Source organism: Pundamilia nyererei, unplaced genomic scaffold, assembly GCF_000239375.1.
Source record: "Pundamilia nyererei isolate P.nyererei 1_Seehausen unplaced genomic scaffold, PunNye1.0 scaffold00024, whole genome shotgun sequence".
In the NCBI taxonomy this organism is placed as follows: domain Eukaryota; kingdom Metazoa; phylum Chordata; class Actinopteri; order Cichliformes; family Cichlidae; genus Pundamilia; species Pundamilia nyererei.
The window spans coordinates 275496-290692 of record NW_005187425.1 but is presented as its reverse complement, the minus strand read 5'-3'; the positions used below and the strand labels follow the sequence as shown (position 1 = coordinate 290692).

At 40.7% G+C, this 15197-nt stretch overlaps 1 protein-coding gene across 1 annotated transcript in view; it reads left to right on the top strand.

The window, feature by feature from the left end:
• Positions 1 to 536: 536 nt before the first annotated feature.
• ccdc88ab (coiled-coil domain containing 88Ab) overlaps positions 537 to 15197 on the top strand; it is a 62839-nt gene continuing 48178 nt past the window's right edge. The window contains exons 1-3 of the mRNA XM_013909390.1: positions 537 to 1209; positions 1306 to 1406; positions 12179 to 12287. Of these exons, the coding sequence (XP_013764844.1) occupies positions 1147 to 1209; positions 1306 to 1406; positions 12179 to 12287 (273 nt within the window). The 5' untranslated portion in view covers positions 537 to 1146. The remainder of the gene's footprint in view (positions 1210 to 1305; positions 1407 to 12178; positions 12288 to 15197) is intronic.

The window sequence follows — 15197 nt, the reverse complement described above, 5'->3', positions numbered from 1 at the left end:
AAACAAACAACAGACTGCAGAAAGCTTATTTTAAATTTAAACGAATCATATGTTGCAAATTTGATGGAACAGTTTCTTTGATTGACAGATACTACACCTCCAGTCTTTACGTTACCCACCAGGTGTCAGTAGCCTACATGTCACTAATGTACTGCATGGTGCAAAAGCAGACAAAGAGTATACCTGGATCCCCAGCATTTATACATGCCAGTGGATTAACTAAGCACAAACTGGAACCAAATGTGCCACAGCATGTTAGAAATTATAACGCTGAAGCTGCAGACAAACTGGTTCTCAATAAAAACAAAACAAAAAAACAACAACATTTGCTTCTTTGATACTTAAAATGATCTTAAGACAGTTTAACTGCGCTAGATGACTAAGTGCTTTCTACGAAACATGACTAAGAGCATGAAGTAGTCTGAGCTGAAAGAGATGCTTTGATCAGTGCCCTACTTTTCTTGGGCTAAAGAGGCGATGAGGCGGAGGGAGATGCACGCGAGAGGCAGGGAGGGGGGCGGTCCTACTTGTCCTCCTCCCCAGTCTTGCGCTCAGTGGTGTGCAGCATTTGAACAGAGGCAGACAGGGGAAGCAGAATCAGTGGCTAGACATGACCTTAGAATAAATTTGAGGAGTAACCCGATGGTTTCAAACCACGGACCTTGAACATCTGGATTTCCCTTCGTATTGGATATTTAATTTAAAAGGAGGTGTTGGAGGAATATCTCCCCTCAGCGTTGGACTCTATCTACCAGTTCCTCAGCATAAAACCATACCTGGCGCAGGTCTCAGAGTCTCCTTAATCTTATTTGTAGATAGACAGCGAGCCCGGCTGGCGACACATTACAGAGTATCTTTATTTAAAGCGCTTTAACAGAAAATGTGAATCCCTGCCTTCTCCGTGAGGGAGCCGAACCCCCGTCGGTGGCATCTGAAACAGCTGGCTTGTGTCTAGAAAATTGTGGATTAACGATTTTTTTACCCCTTATCCAAAGGAACCTCGGACGTCTTTCCGTGGCCTGTATCCACAATGAGCGTCGATTTAATTGAATTAACTACATGAGCGGTGTCAAAAGAAACGCGTTTCTCTCCGATTTAAAAAGGGAAAAAACCCATATCTGCTGAAATAAACGGCGCCAGGAAAATATGGAAAACGAGGTGTTCACTCCTTTGCTGGAGCAGTTCATGCTCACACCTCTGGTCTGCTGGGTAAGCTCCCTAATTAGCTATTCAGATGTGTCTTGAGCTCGCCAATTAATCACCCCATGATGTTCTTTTATCGATTATCTATTGTCCCCTTTTCAGGTGAAGACGGTCGGACACTCGACGGTGACCGATGGCACCAAATTATCGGAATATATTGAATTAGTGGATGGGATTTACCTGAATGAGATAATGCTTGAGATGTAAGTAGTTTGCGGCACACATCCAGAAATATTACCCATCATTGCATTAACAAGGGTTACATGGTTAAACCGTACCCATTCTGTGTGGTTATATGTATGCATTTTGGTCAGTAAACGGGGTCTGTGGGTGTGGAGGAAGGTCAAAGTGGTACTCACCCTGGGGGTTTTTCGTGGGGTCATCCCCTCATGAGCAAATTAAGCAACTGCAGCCTCTGTCCGGCGCTTAAAATGAATGTAGGCTAAGCACAAAGGGACCTTGTATTGGGGTCAATGATGGGTCGCACTGTCAGAAATCTTTGCAGACAGTTATTGTCAGGGGTTCTTTAGAGCTCCGCAGATTGTCTGCAGGCATGTTTGCTGCAAAGATGCGTGCGTGTTTTCTTTTAAGTCATCCTACACTGTCATCTGCAGCCGACTGGAAGACACCCCGCCCCTGGAAGCTGCAGCTTCACGTTTCCTGCTGTGCTGTAAATTAAACTAGAAATAGTAGCCCTAAGAGGAATCCCTGGTAGCAGCACAGAATCTGGATGTTGACTGCACTGCAATGCAGCAGGCCAACATTTGGTTTACATTCAGCTGAAAGGGAAAGACTGCTTATGTATTGGGAGTTCTGTTGATAGTGAGAGAGGTTGGATGTTTGATAAGGCAAAGGAATTTCATGTTCAGTTTGTCTCTTTCCAGTCATAAATATATAAAACATGGCAGAACACCGCTTTTCATTCCTTTGTCTGGCTCCTGGCTGGTACTTCCTGCTAGCAGGACAATTTTTCATATTTTCCGCTAATGCTACACTCCACACTGTCAGCATTTATCCCCCCGCCTGCCTGTCTAAGCACCATTCAACCCAGCCTGCTCCCACTGGAATTGATTTTCACCTCTCAAGAGATTATGTGTTGCACTTTCATGTGACAACTTCTTGCCACATCAGTAGCTCAGGGAAATGTATGGATATTCTAATCTGTCTTTCCATTGTTTTGTGTACAGATTTATGCTAGTAACAAGTGTGTAGTGTTTCAGAAGGATAAATGTGTGGCTGCATTGCATGAGGAGCTGATTAACCCCCACACGGTTTCCTCTCTTTGGATGGTTTCCTCTTCCTCCTGTCCTGCCTTCTTATAATGTCCTCGACCTCTTGCTGTTCGCCCATCACTCTAAGCTGCCTATCTTGAGGTTTCAACTATCTCTTCCAGCTCTTTTTCCCATGCTTGTTTTCCTCCTCCAGGCTTTTTCTACATGCTGATGTATTCTCCAAATGGCAAGGCCGTCTTTCCTCTTCCACACATAGCTTCATCAAACAAGTCTGCTATATTTTTAGTGCATTTTCCCCCCTATGGGACACACTATGGTGGAAAAAGAAACAGGAAGGATATGGGGGGAAGGGAAGGGTCAGAGGACCAAGGAAGGCAGAAAATGATTTGCCAAAAAGCCAGAGATGAAAAAAACAACAACTTTGACATGACAGGAAAGATTTGCAAAAATAGAGCAAGCGTTTAACACACAAGACAAATTCACATCCCTGGTTTGCTGAGCCACAATGGCAATTCCTCAGTTCTACATATTAACACAAAGGTGTGTGGCCATGTAATTGGTAGGTTTTCAGTGTGCAGTAAAATGGAAAGAGCCAGAAGGAAATTTCCTGTGGATGGTTGAGAGCTCTATGCTAAAATGAACCGTGACTGCCTTAGTGATCGCCTGACAGGATACTGGGAATATTCAGTCACAGCCCGCACAGTGTGTTTATGTTTGTGTGTGTCTGCATGCTTTTCTGCAGGGCTTCTGTCTCTGTGTGGGAGTTTGTGTATCTGTGTTTTTTTTTGTTTTTTCTTTTTTTTTTCCTGTGTATTTGGGTTTTGGACTGAGGCAGCTGTTGGTAGTCATCTTGTTCAGCCACCCTCCCACTCAAAGGGCTACAGTATTGGTCAGATTTAGTGTTGGTGAGACTGCTCTTTGTCTGCCTCTCCTGCTTTACAGGCACTGCAGGATTAACTTCAGCTAACTGAAATATCATAAACTCAACTGTATATTACACCTCATGGTTGTAAACTTTGCAGCTGCTGCAGAGCCCTTTGAATAATAGCTATATCATTTTTTTCATTGTCATCCTTTTGTAAATGTAACATGAGCTTATTCAGTATTAAGATCATAAATGTGGTTGAAAGCAATGCGTGGTGTGTGGTTATACTTCCTTCGGCTCCATCTCTCATTAAAAGTAGCTTAGAAACTTCTCCGAATACCTGTAGGTGATAATTAACAGGGCTCCCACTAGAACACTCTTACTCACACATTTAGTTTTTTCCTTTTCTCCTCTGTTGTGACAGCTTGAAACATATTGTAGTGAGTGTTATTGCCTTGCTTGAAATTGATCCAGCTGCACTAAAAAGCTGTACTCTACTGGTGTTACCCTCCAGCTGCTGTTTACATTAAAAACCAACAACAAAAAAACACCCACTAGCGTTCAGCACAGTTAGCACTGCATTTAGAAGAGTCAATGATAGAACTACAAAACTTACATAAATGAGTGGATGGAAGTCGGCATACTTTTATGTTAAAATAAAACATTAATAAATATTGTGTGATCACTTCACATGCATGCCTAATTACACACCTTTGTGGTATTTTATTGGCAACATCAGCTGTTGTAGAGCAAGCTTTAGTATTGCTGTGCGCATGTCTCTATCTAGCACAAAGCAGGAGACATGGCAGACCGGCTGGCAGCAGTTGTCATGAGGACAGCATGGGAGAGCACAGAAAGAGCTGAGAGACCCCAGGATTATCTAACGGTTTGCTGACAGACACCCAGATGGCACCGTGTCCCTTCCCCCTGCCCTCGTGTGACTGACATTACCTAGCCAATTACATCGCCTCCGTAGTGCTGTCGAACCAATTAGTTTTCCCGCCCAGCAAGAAAGCGCCAATTAAATTTTTGTCAGAGTGACAACTGTCCATTTGAATTCTTGGCTTTTTTGCAAAGTCTGTAGACTCGTGCTGGCTCCTTGGCCTGTTCGGTCAACCGGTCAGTCCGTCCTTTTACAGGCTGCAGTTACCTGATTTATTTGAGTGAGACAGACAGTTGATGGAAATCGGGTGCACAACATTTGTCATGTTGGATGTCAAAGTGCTTTTCTAGCATTGCAAAGCTGTGAGCTTTGCAATGCTAACTTTGCAATGCTAACAACTTTAAACTAGAAAAGATGTTCAAAAAACTGGCTGCTAATTTTACTGAAGTAGCTACAAGTGTAAAGTAGTAACGCATATGTGAGAAATGGAAAGAATGCGGTTCCACATGTTCTGTGGTCAGTACTTCTGTTTATTATTCAGACAGATCAGTGCATGTCTGTAAGTCTGTCTGAATGGGTGCACATATGGGAAAGAGAATGTGAGAAAATTGAGCGTAACTACCAGCTGTCAGAATTTTCATCTGCATATTTTTTTCTCAGTGTATTTCAGTACACTTTGTTTGTACTGTTGTAACAGCCATTGAGGTCTGCCGTAGATAATCAACTTAAAATTACAATTTAAATGGATGTAAATTCCAGCATTGGCTGGGTTTTACTGTGTGAAGTCATATGTGCACCAATTTAATACTTTACTTGAAACAAAGCTCTGTTGCATGTTGATACATGTCTTTTGTTTTTTTGTCATATTTGTCTTTACAATTTTTACTCAGGAATCACACCCAGGTATTATTGCACCTCTGCTCTTCTCTAGTTTTTTTTTTTTAAAGCAAACTAGAACAGCTAAGAAAAAATACTACAAGTCATGCAATACCAATAGGTCTCAGAGGGGTAAATATTTCAATAGGGTCAAATCTTATGTTCTTTTTCTTCTGCTGTCTCTCTTCATCATTTACCAACACCTACAGATCCTGCACCACATGCTCTTAGTCTGTTTCTCCCGTCTTTCCTCCAGCTGGCATCTTCATCTCTCCACTTCCTTTTCTGTCCACACCTCAGCACTCCTCTCACTCTCATTTCTCTCTCCTGTTTTCTTTTGAGCAGCACGTTGAAGCCTTTGTTAGCTTTCTCTGGGGCTAGTTACAGCAGACATAGTTGAAATTCCTGCTGGATTGGAGAATGGAGGCAGACAAATGTGCTGCTGGGTTGTTAGACTGTTTGATTTCCCTCCTGCTCCTGGCTGGAGTGTGGGATCCATCCTTCAACATCAAAGTGTTCGCCTTGGATCTCAACTCTCATAATCATCATTGTGTCATTCTCTCTGTGCCCGGCGAGCAGGGGGATGTGTATCATATCAGGAAGGAAACGGCAGCTGTGACCTTGGGAGGACAAAACTTTAACAAGGCTGTGTTAATATGAGGCACTCCAAACCTCGGAAACAAGGACGTTTAACCCCAAAGGAATCATCGTAGAAATTTAATCGCAGAGTTTTTCACTCTAGCAGTGCAGAGTCATTTGACTTACAATTACCCGACTCTTAAAGTATAGTATTTAAGTTTGCTGCTGCATAGCATTTAGCATGACTATGAATAAATTGCTGCCCATCACAATTTAATACTGAACTTTTGAATTCCACTACTGATGCTATTTGCCACCATTTCAAATGTTCATTTTGGCAGCTTTATATCAGATTTTTATTAAAGGTAGCTGTTAATTTGCTGGTGCTGCTATTTGCAATTAATGCAAACTCAACATTTCCTCCATCTGTTACTTATTTCTATCCCTTCAGCGGCTCAGGGATATAATCCCTTCTGTTCAATGAAAGACTTATGGGGTGAAACATCTGCAGGAATTGTTGAGTTTCATTAACAGCAGCTTAACACTGAGAATTAACAGCAAAGTAAAATTAATCATCGACCAGGTGAAACAATTTCTGTTCCAAAGAGTGACCCATAGCAGAATGATTGAAGTGTGATTTATGTTAGAAAGATTCATTCTCTATATTGACAGTGGATGTGTCTAAATAAGGTGCGAACCCTTCTCAAATGAATTAATAATTAATCTTATTTAAAAGTTTCTCTTTTGCAAATGTGTGTTTGCAAAAAAGTACTTTTTATACTTTTTGACAGATAGTGTGTAGTCCTGCGGCAGAACTCCACCTTCACTATCGTCGACTGAAAGTAGCAACACTAGACCTTACTTTGCTCTGAGGCCTTGAGGAACCAGTGCTTCACCTCTCCTACACAATTCCAGTTTGAGCAGTTAGTCCTTCATTATGCAGATAAACTGCAAGATAGATGACTAACCTTGGAAGGACTATCCTCAGCACCTCCAATCCAGATTGGTAGGAATGAGTTCAGCTACAATCCTTGTGGGTACACGGAAGACAGGAAGAGGTCCTGTGGTAACAGAAAGACAAAGACGGAAAAGAAACGACTCCATGAAAAACCAGGACAAGGAAATGGGGCGATGAGAACTCGGTGTGTTTAAGCACTACAGTTTCCGTGAGAAAAGGTGAAGAATGAGAGAAGAGGATGCAGTCCACATCAGTAAAGAGTGGTGGATGTTACTTTGTTCCCAGCATCTTGCACTCCCGGTATTCTAATGGGGTAAAGTAATATAATCTGCATTGCAGCCCAAGTTAAAAATAACCTAATGGTGCAGTGACATATGATGCTCTAGGATCACTGTCTGATTCCTCACTAATTTGAGATTAATTGGATTTATAAGAGTATGTGTTACCTCCTGCCTGTGCTTACTGTACTTCAAAGCTTCTGTTTGGAAGTGCAGTCAGTGTAATGATGCACTCCAAAATCTAAAAGATAAGTGCTGATTTCCTCATTTTATAGCTGACTTGTTAGTATGGATTATTGTTAATAACTTTCTTTGCTTTCATAGTAAGTTTGATGTTTTAATGAAGGTATCCTATTTATTTACTATTCATTAATCAATTCCCTAATATTTGACCGATATTCCTACATGTCCACAAATATTGGATTAGTGTCCGACAGAATGAAGTCTTGACTATGCTCCATTGTGGACGTGGACAGCTGGAGACCCAACAAGCATGCAATGATTCCTGTTATCCTCCTTGGAAATGCGCTGCCTGGGGCGGATGCGTCGTCGGTGCATTGTAATGTAAATTCCCTGCGGACAAAAAACAGGCAGGCACCTGGGTGTGCACAAAATTTACGCCGTTCAGATTCAGGTGGATTCGTGTTTACTCACAGACAAGGAAAGTCGAGGCTTCAGATCACAGAAATACAAGTGGTAAATATGAGCTTCCTCAAAAGGGTATTTGGACTCGGGAGGTGCTCAGTAATTTTGGAGTGTCTGAAAGTAGTACTTATACTCCCTCGCACTGAAAGTAGCCGGGATAAATGGTAGAAAAGGGTATCATTTTCTATCAGCCTGTTGGTTAACAGTTCTACAAGCCATATAAGGTCTAGATCTGTGTTACTGGGTTGGTTGCATGCCCTCAGTGGTATTTGAACCAACTGGTTTAAAATTTTGACATCTTAAAGGCTTCTGCTGTTTCTTTGTGCTTCTGAGTGGTGGAAAAAACAAATCGAGGGCGTGTCAGACAGCCTTAATTCTTTACACCGACCTGAAATTATCCTGAACCAAACCGTCAGCCTTAACACGGCTGCTAATAAGAGCTCATCCCCCAGATTTCTTTCACCGGCCTCCTGTGTATGTTTGTCTTCTCTCTCACATGGAGGCACAAACACACCCCTCCTGCTGTGTTTGGACAGTACAGCTCACAATCTCCATCTCCAGCACGTGGCCAAATGGGGCCTGGGCTTTGTGTGTGCGCGCATTTAGGCTGCTTTCTGTATTGGTGTGTGTGTACGGGCATGTGCCTGGCTGCCCACGTTGACTCTAATGTAGCCTGTCATATATAGGCTAACACTACTCTCTAACCTACCCAGCCAATCAAAGCTTGCAGATGAGAGGAGGAAGCCCAGTGGCCGCCGGCTCTGCATAAGGCTGCAGTGCCTATCGACGGCAACCATGAACCGACTTATTGACTGGCCGTCTGGCTGACTTGCTGACTAGTTGTCTGTGTTGCTGCCTCTTGAGCTGGCTTTGCCTGTTCATCCTTAATCTGTTTGTCTATTTAAAGTCTTAGGTTTATTGTATCAGCAGGAACAGGGAGGGGGAGGCAATAAGTTGGATTTTCTTTTCTTTTCTTTTTTTTTTTTTTTTAACTGCTGTTAAGCCCCCGTATTTAGTCGCCCGCTGATCCACAGGGGTGTCAGCCTGTCCCAGACTAGTAACATCAGAGATTGTGCAGGAGAAATGAGTAGTGGATTGCATGTTATTGTCATGAGATGGTGACTGCCATGTTGTCAGCTGAGTGTGATGATGATGATGGAATGCATGAATAGTAACAACATTTTTTTTTCTTCCTTTTCCCCTTCTCCAAGTATTTCTCACACACCTCGTTCACCACATTACCCTCCTCGCACTGATAGGATTACAGCTTCCTCTGTGCTTTTTAATTAATGGGTTAAATAGACCCCCTACTATGGACCTCGAAAGGGGCTGTGTGTGCATGTGGAGGGGAGAGATGGCAAGGTCATGTGACTTCGTTTAGCACGGTATTAAAAAGAGCCCTGTGTCCTTTTGATTAGCGTGTGTGTGTGTGTGTGTGTGTGTGTGTGTGTTTTTCAGGGTGGAGGCTGTTGAAAAGCCGAATTAACACATCCACACTGCAGCCATTTGAGAGAGAGACTTTTCATATAAACCCAAGACTTCTAAATAAATGCATAAATGGGTCTAAATTGATAACTGGAGTCTTTATATTACTGTGTATTAAGCAAGTATGCTTTGTTTTGTTTCTATTAGAGGTATATTTAATGGTGCTCAGTGCAAGGAGAATGTAACGGTGGTAAAACAAGAAAAGGATTTAACCAGTCACCTCTGAATGAATGAATGTTGCTGAAGATAAATACAACCCTTGACATTCAGCGTCTTCTTCTAAACAGGAAAAAAAAATCTTGATTATATCTTTGTAATCAAATTATGAGCTGTGCAGATACAGACATTCCTTTGCGATTCTTGGGTGTTTCAGAAGCAGTCATGCACACACATGCATGACGACACATGTGCTGCACACTACATGCATGCATGCATACATTTATAAGCAGTCAGGATCCTTCTCAGGCGCAAGGCAGCCATGTTGACCCTCATAAATAGGTCATGGAGCATACACACTGAGGTTTAAAGTGCATATCACGATAATCAGAGCTGCTCTCTGGCATTGTTGGTGTAAGGCATGATGGTAAGGAAAATACCACGACTTAATTACTTGGATATGCCTCCCTTATGGAGGATAGGAGGTATTTTACTTTATATAGCTATAACACATGGAAGCTAAAGGGTGAAATGGTTCATCATTTTGATGGATCATCAAAATGTGTTGCCTCAAATATTGTTAAGTAAATTATTTCATTATTTTTATCTATAGGAACAGCAAAATTAATGTGTGGCAAGTTTGTTAAAATGAGTTAAGTTTAGTATGAAATGTAACTTGTTAATTATCGGTTTAAAATTAAATTAGCATGAGTGTTAAATTGCATTTCACTTTAAAGTGACATAAGTATTTTTGTTTGAGTGTTTGTGTAATCTATTGGCCTTAGCGGATGTGGTTCTGTTTTACTTAGTCTTATGCAAAAAAGTTTTCACGAGGCTCCTAAGTACACCCTTACTGTTTCAATATGAATTAAGAAAGTAAGGAGCATCCAGGTGCTACTGATGTATTGCAATTAATAAACTGATCATTAGCAAGTGTGAACACCTTTTAATAAAGCAGATGATTTGGCAGTTCATTTGTCTATTCATCATTGAAGTTGTGAAGTTGTGTTAACACAATACCACAATCTTTTAAGGGATGGAAGATTGTCTGAGAAATTCACTCCAAGTTCAGACTGTGCAATGCACAGAGGAACCACTAAAAATCCAGAGCTATGTCTCGGACACCACAAGCATTACTCATTAAGAAGGGTTGACAGAAAAACATGGCAGCACAGCTCAGGTTTGCATCAACAAACCACAATGTGTGGAACAATGACCTTTGGACAGATGTAATGCACAGTACCATGTTTGGTAAAATCAAGAACAGCATATCAGAAGCACGGTAGTGGAGGGGTGATGATTTGGCCTTGTTTTGCATCCACTGGCTCTGGCCAGCTTGCAGTGAATGACTTGACCGTGAACCCCTCTGTTTACCAAGTATTCTAGAGTTAAATGTGACATGTGTCCCAAAACTAAATGTTGGCCCAAATTGGGTCATGAAAAACAGGACAGTGATCCTGAGTATGCCGGCTAATGAGCTGTGCATAAAACAAAGCCTGCAGGCCTCAGTTGAGTAAACTGAAGTAATGCTGTGAAGACGAACGAGCCAAAATTCCTTCACAAGAATGTGAGAGACTGATAAAGTCTTACAGAAAACAATTACTAAAGTTAAGGGTAATAAAATAAATAAATAAATAAAAAAGTAAAGATTTCTGCGAACCATTGACTCATCAGGTGGACTTTTAGTGGAACTTTTAGTGGGATTACTGAAGGAAATGCTGCCCATCTAAAGCTACACTCATTATGTAGAACAAATAAACTGTATGAAAAGTATTTGAGACAAATGTTACAGCAATATATAGATGCATTTGGCATTAGCAAATGTGAAATTAAGACTTTCTCTCTAGTTGCTCAAGGGCTGCCATTTTGTCATCGCCTCAGTTCTGTGACTCAAGGAAACTGGAATTTCCCTCAGGGGATCAGTAGATATCACATTAAATACACAAGACTTATAGTATAGTATAGTATCAATCTTTTTAACCTCTAACTAGCTGGTTGAACTTCTTTTTTTCTCTCTCCCTCCAATCAGTGTCGTTTATCCTATCAAAGAACTTTATTGTTAAAACCTGGGAGATTATTAGCCATAAATGATGCAGACTCTGAGCTTGACAGCAGGTCAGCATGTCAGGCTTTCCAATGATGGGAGGATACAAGTTGCTAAGGATTTGTCTGATTAATTATCTTACCAGTAGACTTAATTGGTGAATGTTTGTAATTGGGCTTGGTAACATTCACAGATGTGCAAATTGTTTGGATTGCTATCAGTTACTATGTGAAATGGTTCTGTGTGGATGTGGAATGTTTGGCTCCTTAAAACGTGTTGACGCCTGTGATAATATAAGTTGTGATGCATGCGCCGTTTAACATCCCTTAGGCAACACTCACCGAGGGCACACAGCCTCTTGACTCTGCAGGCAGCATGAAGGCAATGATCACAGCTAAATGTCACAGAACTGCTGATATACAACGCCTCAGTGTAGCCTAGTGGGTATCAAATGTTTTCTGACATTCCCCAAATCCAAGTTAAAAAATGTAGTAAGTAAAAGGAAGCTCTTGTTTGTGCATTTTCCCTGAAAGTGATAGAAAATTAACTTTGCTTCACTCCCCCCCTCCCCCCTCTGGTTGTCCACGTCCCATCAACAGAGCCACTATGCCCCATCTCAGTGATTTTCCCCCGCAGTTGGTGTAACCCAAATGTTTAAATGCTTCAAGAGCTTTGAATTTTAGTACTTTAATTTGGACCCTAGAAACTGTCTGAAACTTTGGTGCCACCAATGTTTTGTTGTGTTTGCTTTTATTGTGATTGTGGTTTCTTTTAACATTGTTATGGCACTCTGTTTATTTAAGCAAGGGTCTACTGTGGGTCTACTGTCACTCTACGGCTTATATACAGACCCATTCTATTACATAAAGCAATGATACAATGGCAGTTCTTAGAAACAAAGAAATCTTCACCTGATATTTATCTTTGCTACAAACTTGGATTTTTGAATAACCCTTATTCCATTTCTCCTACAGAAATCCCAAAGCCACAGTGCAGCGCACCAACAAGAAAGTGAACAATGACTCCACACTGCGCATCCAGAACCTTTCTATTCTCATCAGGCAGATTAAATCCTACTATCAGGTAAGATTTTACTACTTTGCTTTATCAGAAGTTAAAAGTAGCCACACTGAAGTGATTGTTAGGAGCTATTTATTGCAGATAAGTCATAAAAATCTGTGGATTTAGTGATAAAGGTCAAAATCCCTTAAATTTAGCTCTTCATACATACCCCATGTTCCTTTATGCCTAAAACAGGAGTTGGCTTTCACCACCTTTCACCACCAAAAATGTATCAGTTAACACACTCGTCAAGTTTAGCTCAGCATACACACAAGCTCATGCCACATAAAGAGTTGGCTGTATAAACGGAGATGTATTTGCAGATGTGTATGTGAGTGATGTGGTATCAGCCTCCATCCAGATGTCAAAAGTAGCCCAGTAAATTTAAAGAGACGTCAGGAATGTAAAACAGTGATGTGGTTACTCGTCTATAGTGTCTGCTATATATTTTTAACTTAAATCTGCTTATGTACCATTTCCCTCTTGAACAATTTTCTTAATTTTAGAGAGCTTCATCCGACAGTGAGAAAAATAAGGCAGTTGTCCTGATATTGATTCATTCTGTGTAAATGTCCTAGAAAAATGAGGAAATCTAACTTACTGCCTAAAAGATACTCTTATAAACTTTGGTCAGAGGTTTGAAGTTGATATAAGTAGGCCAAGTTACGCATACTGAAGTAGATTACTGCTTAGCATGTTATCAGGTCTATATACGTTTCAGTTTCCGTTCATGGTTAATCATTACTTGTGAATCTACAGTCTTTGCAGTTGATCATATCAGTAAATAAAGGCTCACACTTAGTAAATACTTTATCAAATACTGCAACAGTATACTATACTGCTGAGTTACTGTCTGCTGCTCGTCAAATACATTTCATTGCAGTGTTGACCCTGTGCTAACTTGCATATGACAAAACTGAAAACACGTGTGGTGAACTGGTCACAAGCAGTAAATCCCACTAATGCTGTGATATATTTGATATATTTGTGCATACTCACCCTGGATAATCTCTTGACTGCTTGCATATGTGGGACAACACATGGTTGATTTGTGTCGAACAACTTTGGTTTGCAGCCCACTTCCAAGTGCGGATGCCAGATATTTGAATCTGTAATCCTCCCCTATCTCTGTGGTAGAGTGTACATTTTTTCTCTGCTTATCAGTGCTCTGTATCTCACATATAATATAAAGTTTAGTTGGCATAGAATGATATTTTCAGCTGAATTAATGCACGACACAAAATGGTCTGAACACTTTTTGATATTCTTTAACATATGTTGAGACACCCGGTGTTTCCAAGAAATACTGGTGAGCATGACAGTCATGTATTTTTATGTATCATGCAGTTTAAATTTAAGGTGTTAAGATGAGGTAGGGTTACTTGATTTCAGTGGGGTTTTTTTGTTTGTTTTTTTTTAAAGTGGATGTTCTTTAACTTGAGATAAATTCATGTATCTAAAAGGACAGAACAAATTAATCAGCATTTCTGTGAAACTACCAGTGTCACCCAGCGTTCCTGTGGCAAGATGTTTTTAAAGGTGCTTTGTTTTTTTTGTAATCTTTGGAAAACAGTTTTGTAATACAGGTTGATTTATTGCCCAACCTCAAATGCATAAGTTGCCCCATGGTAGGTTGCTGTTACGGTTGTGTAGTTTAGCGTGCTGTCCCACAGCATTCCTCAGTGTCTGCTCCGTATTGTTTATAACGGTTATGCATGTGTGTTGTGAAACCTGCAAGGTTGACAGATTCGCAGAGAATATGATTCACATTGTTGCTGGAACTGTGTTTATGGTAATCAGGAGTTGTGTGTGCAAACATGCTGTTGCAACAGTGCAATGAGTTTAGGAATGCCGATCTAGCCAAGCAGTCAACCTGATAGACACAAATTCCCACACTACAGGTTTAGGATTGACTTGTATCCTCATGGGTTGTGAGTGTGCTGGGCTTGTGTAAGAATTAGTCATTAAAACTGCCATTTCTAATTTCTGTTGCAAAGTCTGTTGTGCAGACTTTGACATTATAAGGCCACAAAAGCTCCAGTGGGCATCTTTTAAAAGGACTTGCCAAATTATGTGCCATAGAATCAATGTGTGCCAGTTTCCTCTGAGGTTGATTAATGACTAGCAGAGTAAATGAATGATGAGATGACAGGAAGTGTTAATGACATTAACTGGAAGTGACCCAATCTATCCTGTTTTTTAACATCCTGGATTTAGGCTTCAATAATGCCCCCATCTTCCGGGAGGTAGATTAAAAATATATGTATTTAGTTGCGTGCATGCACAATATACAGATATCTGATTTACTTTACGTTGCATTTGTAGTAAGGTTTGTCATTTTCCCAAGGTGTTCAGCACAGGATGCAGCATGTGCTTCCTGCTTATTTATATTAATTAAAAAACATCCTTTTCTGAAAAATTTAGCTTTTTGTGATTTAAGATTTAAGTACTGACCCTGCCTACTTGTGAGGGATAATTTGTTGCACTAATATGAGACAAATTCAGTTCAAGACCTTGCTAATGTAAGTAAACGGGTGTTGTTTTGGGTGTATATAGTACTGTGTAATCTGTGTGGTCGTTAGCTTTACGTGAACGTTGTAAGGCAACAATGCAACTCTTGTATGGCCATGGCGTTTGATTAATCATCCCTGTTTGTATTGGTGTTGTTCTTTTGACCTCCTAGTCACGCCATTGTTCAGCCACTTGTGTCTGCAGCCTCAGACTCTCGGAGACCACCTACAGGCTTAAATCCCTCAAAGTTCCCTGCTGTCCTTGTTGTGTGTCTGACTGCCCCTATGATGACCTATTAGGGATTTAACTGACAACGGAAGGGTTATGTTTAGGATGTAATTACCTATTTAAGTGAGCATTTTAATCATTTTGATTTGTGTGGTTTTGGACATATGTTATCTTGATTTTTTTTTTTTTTTT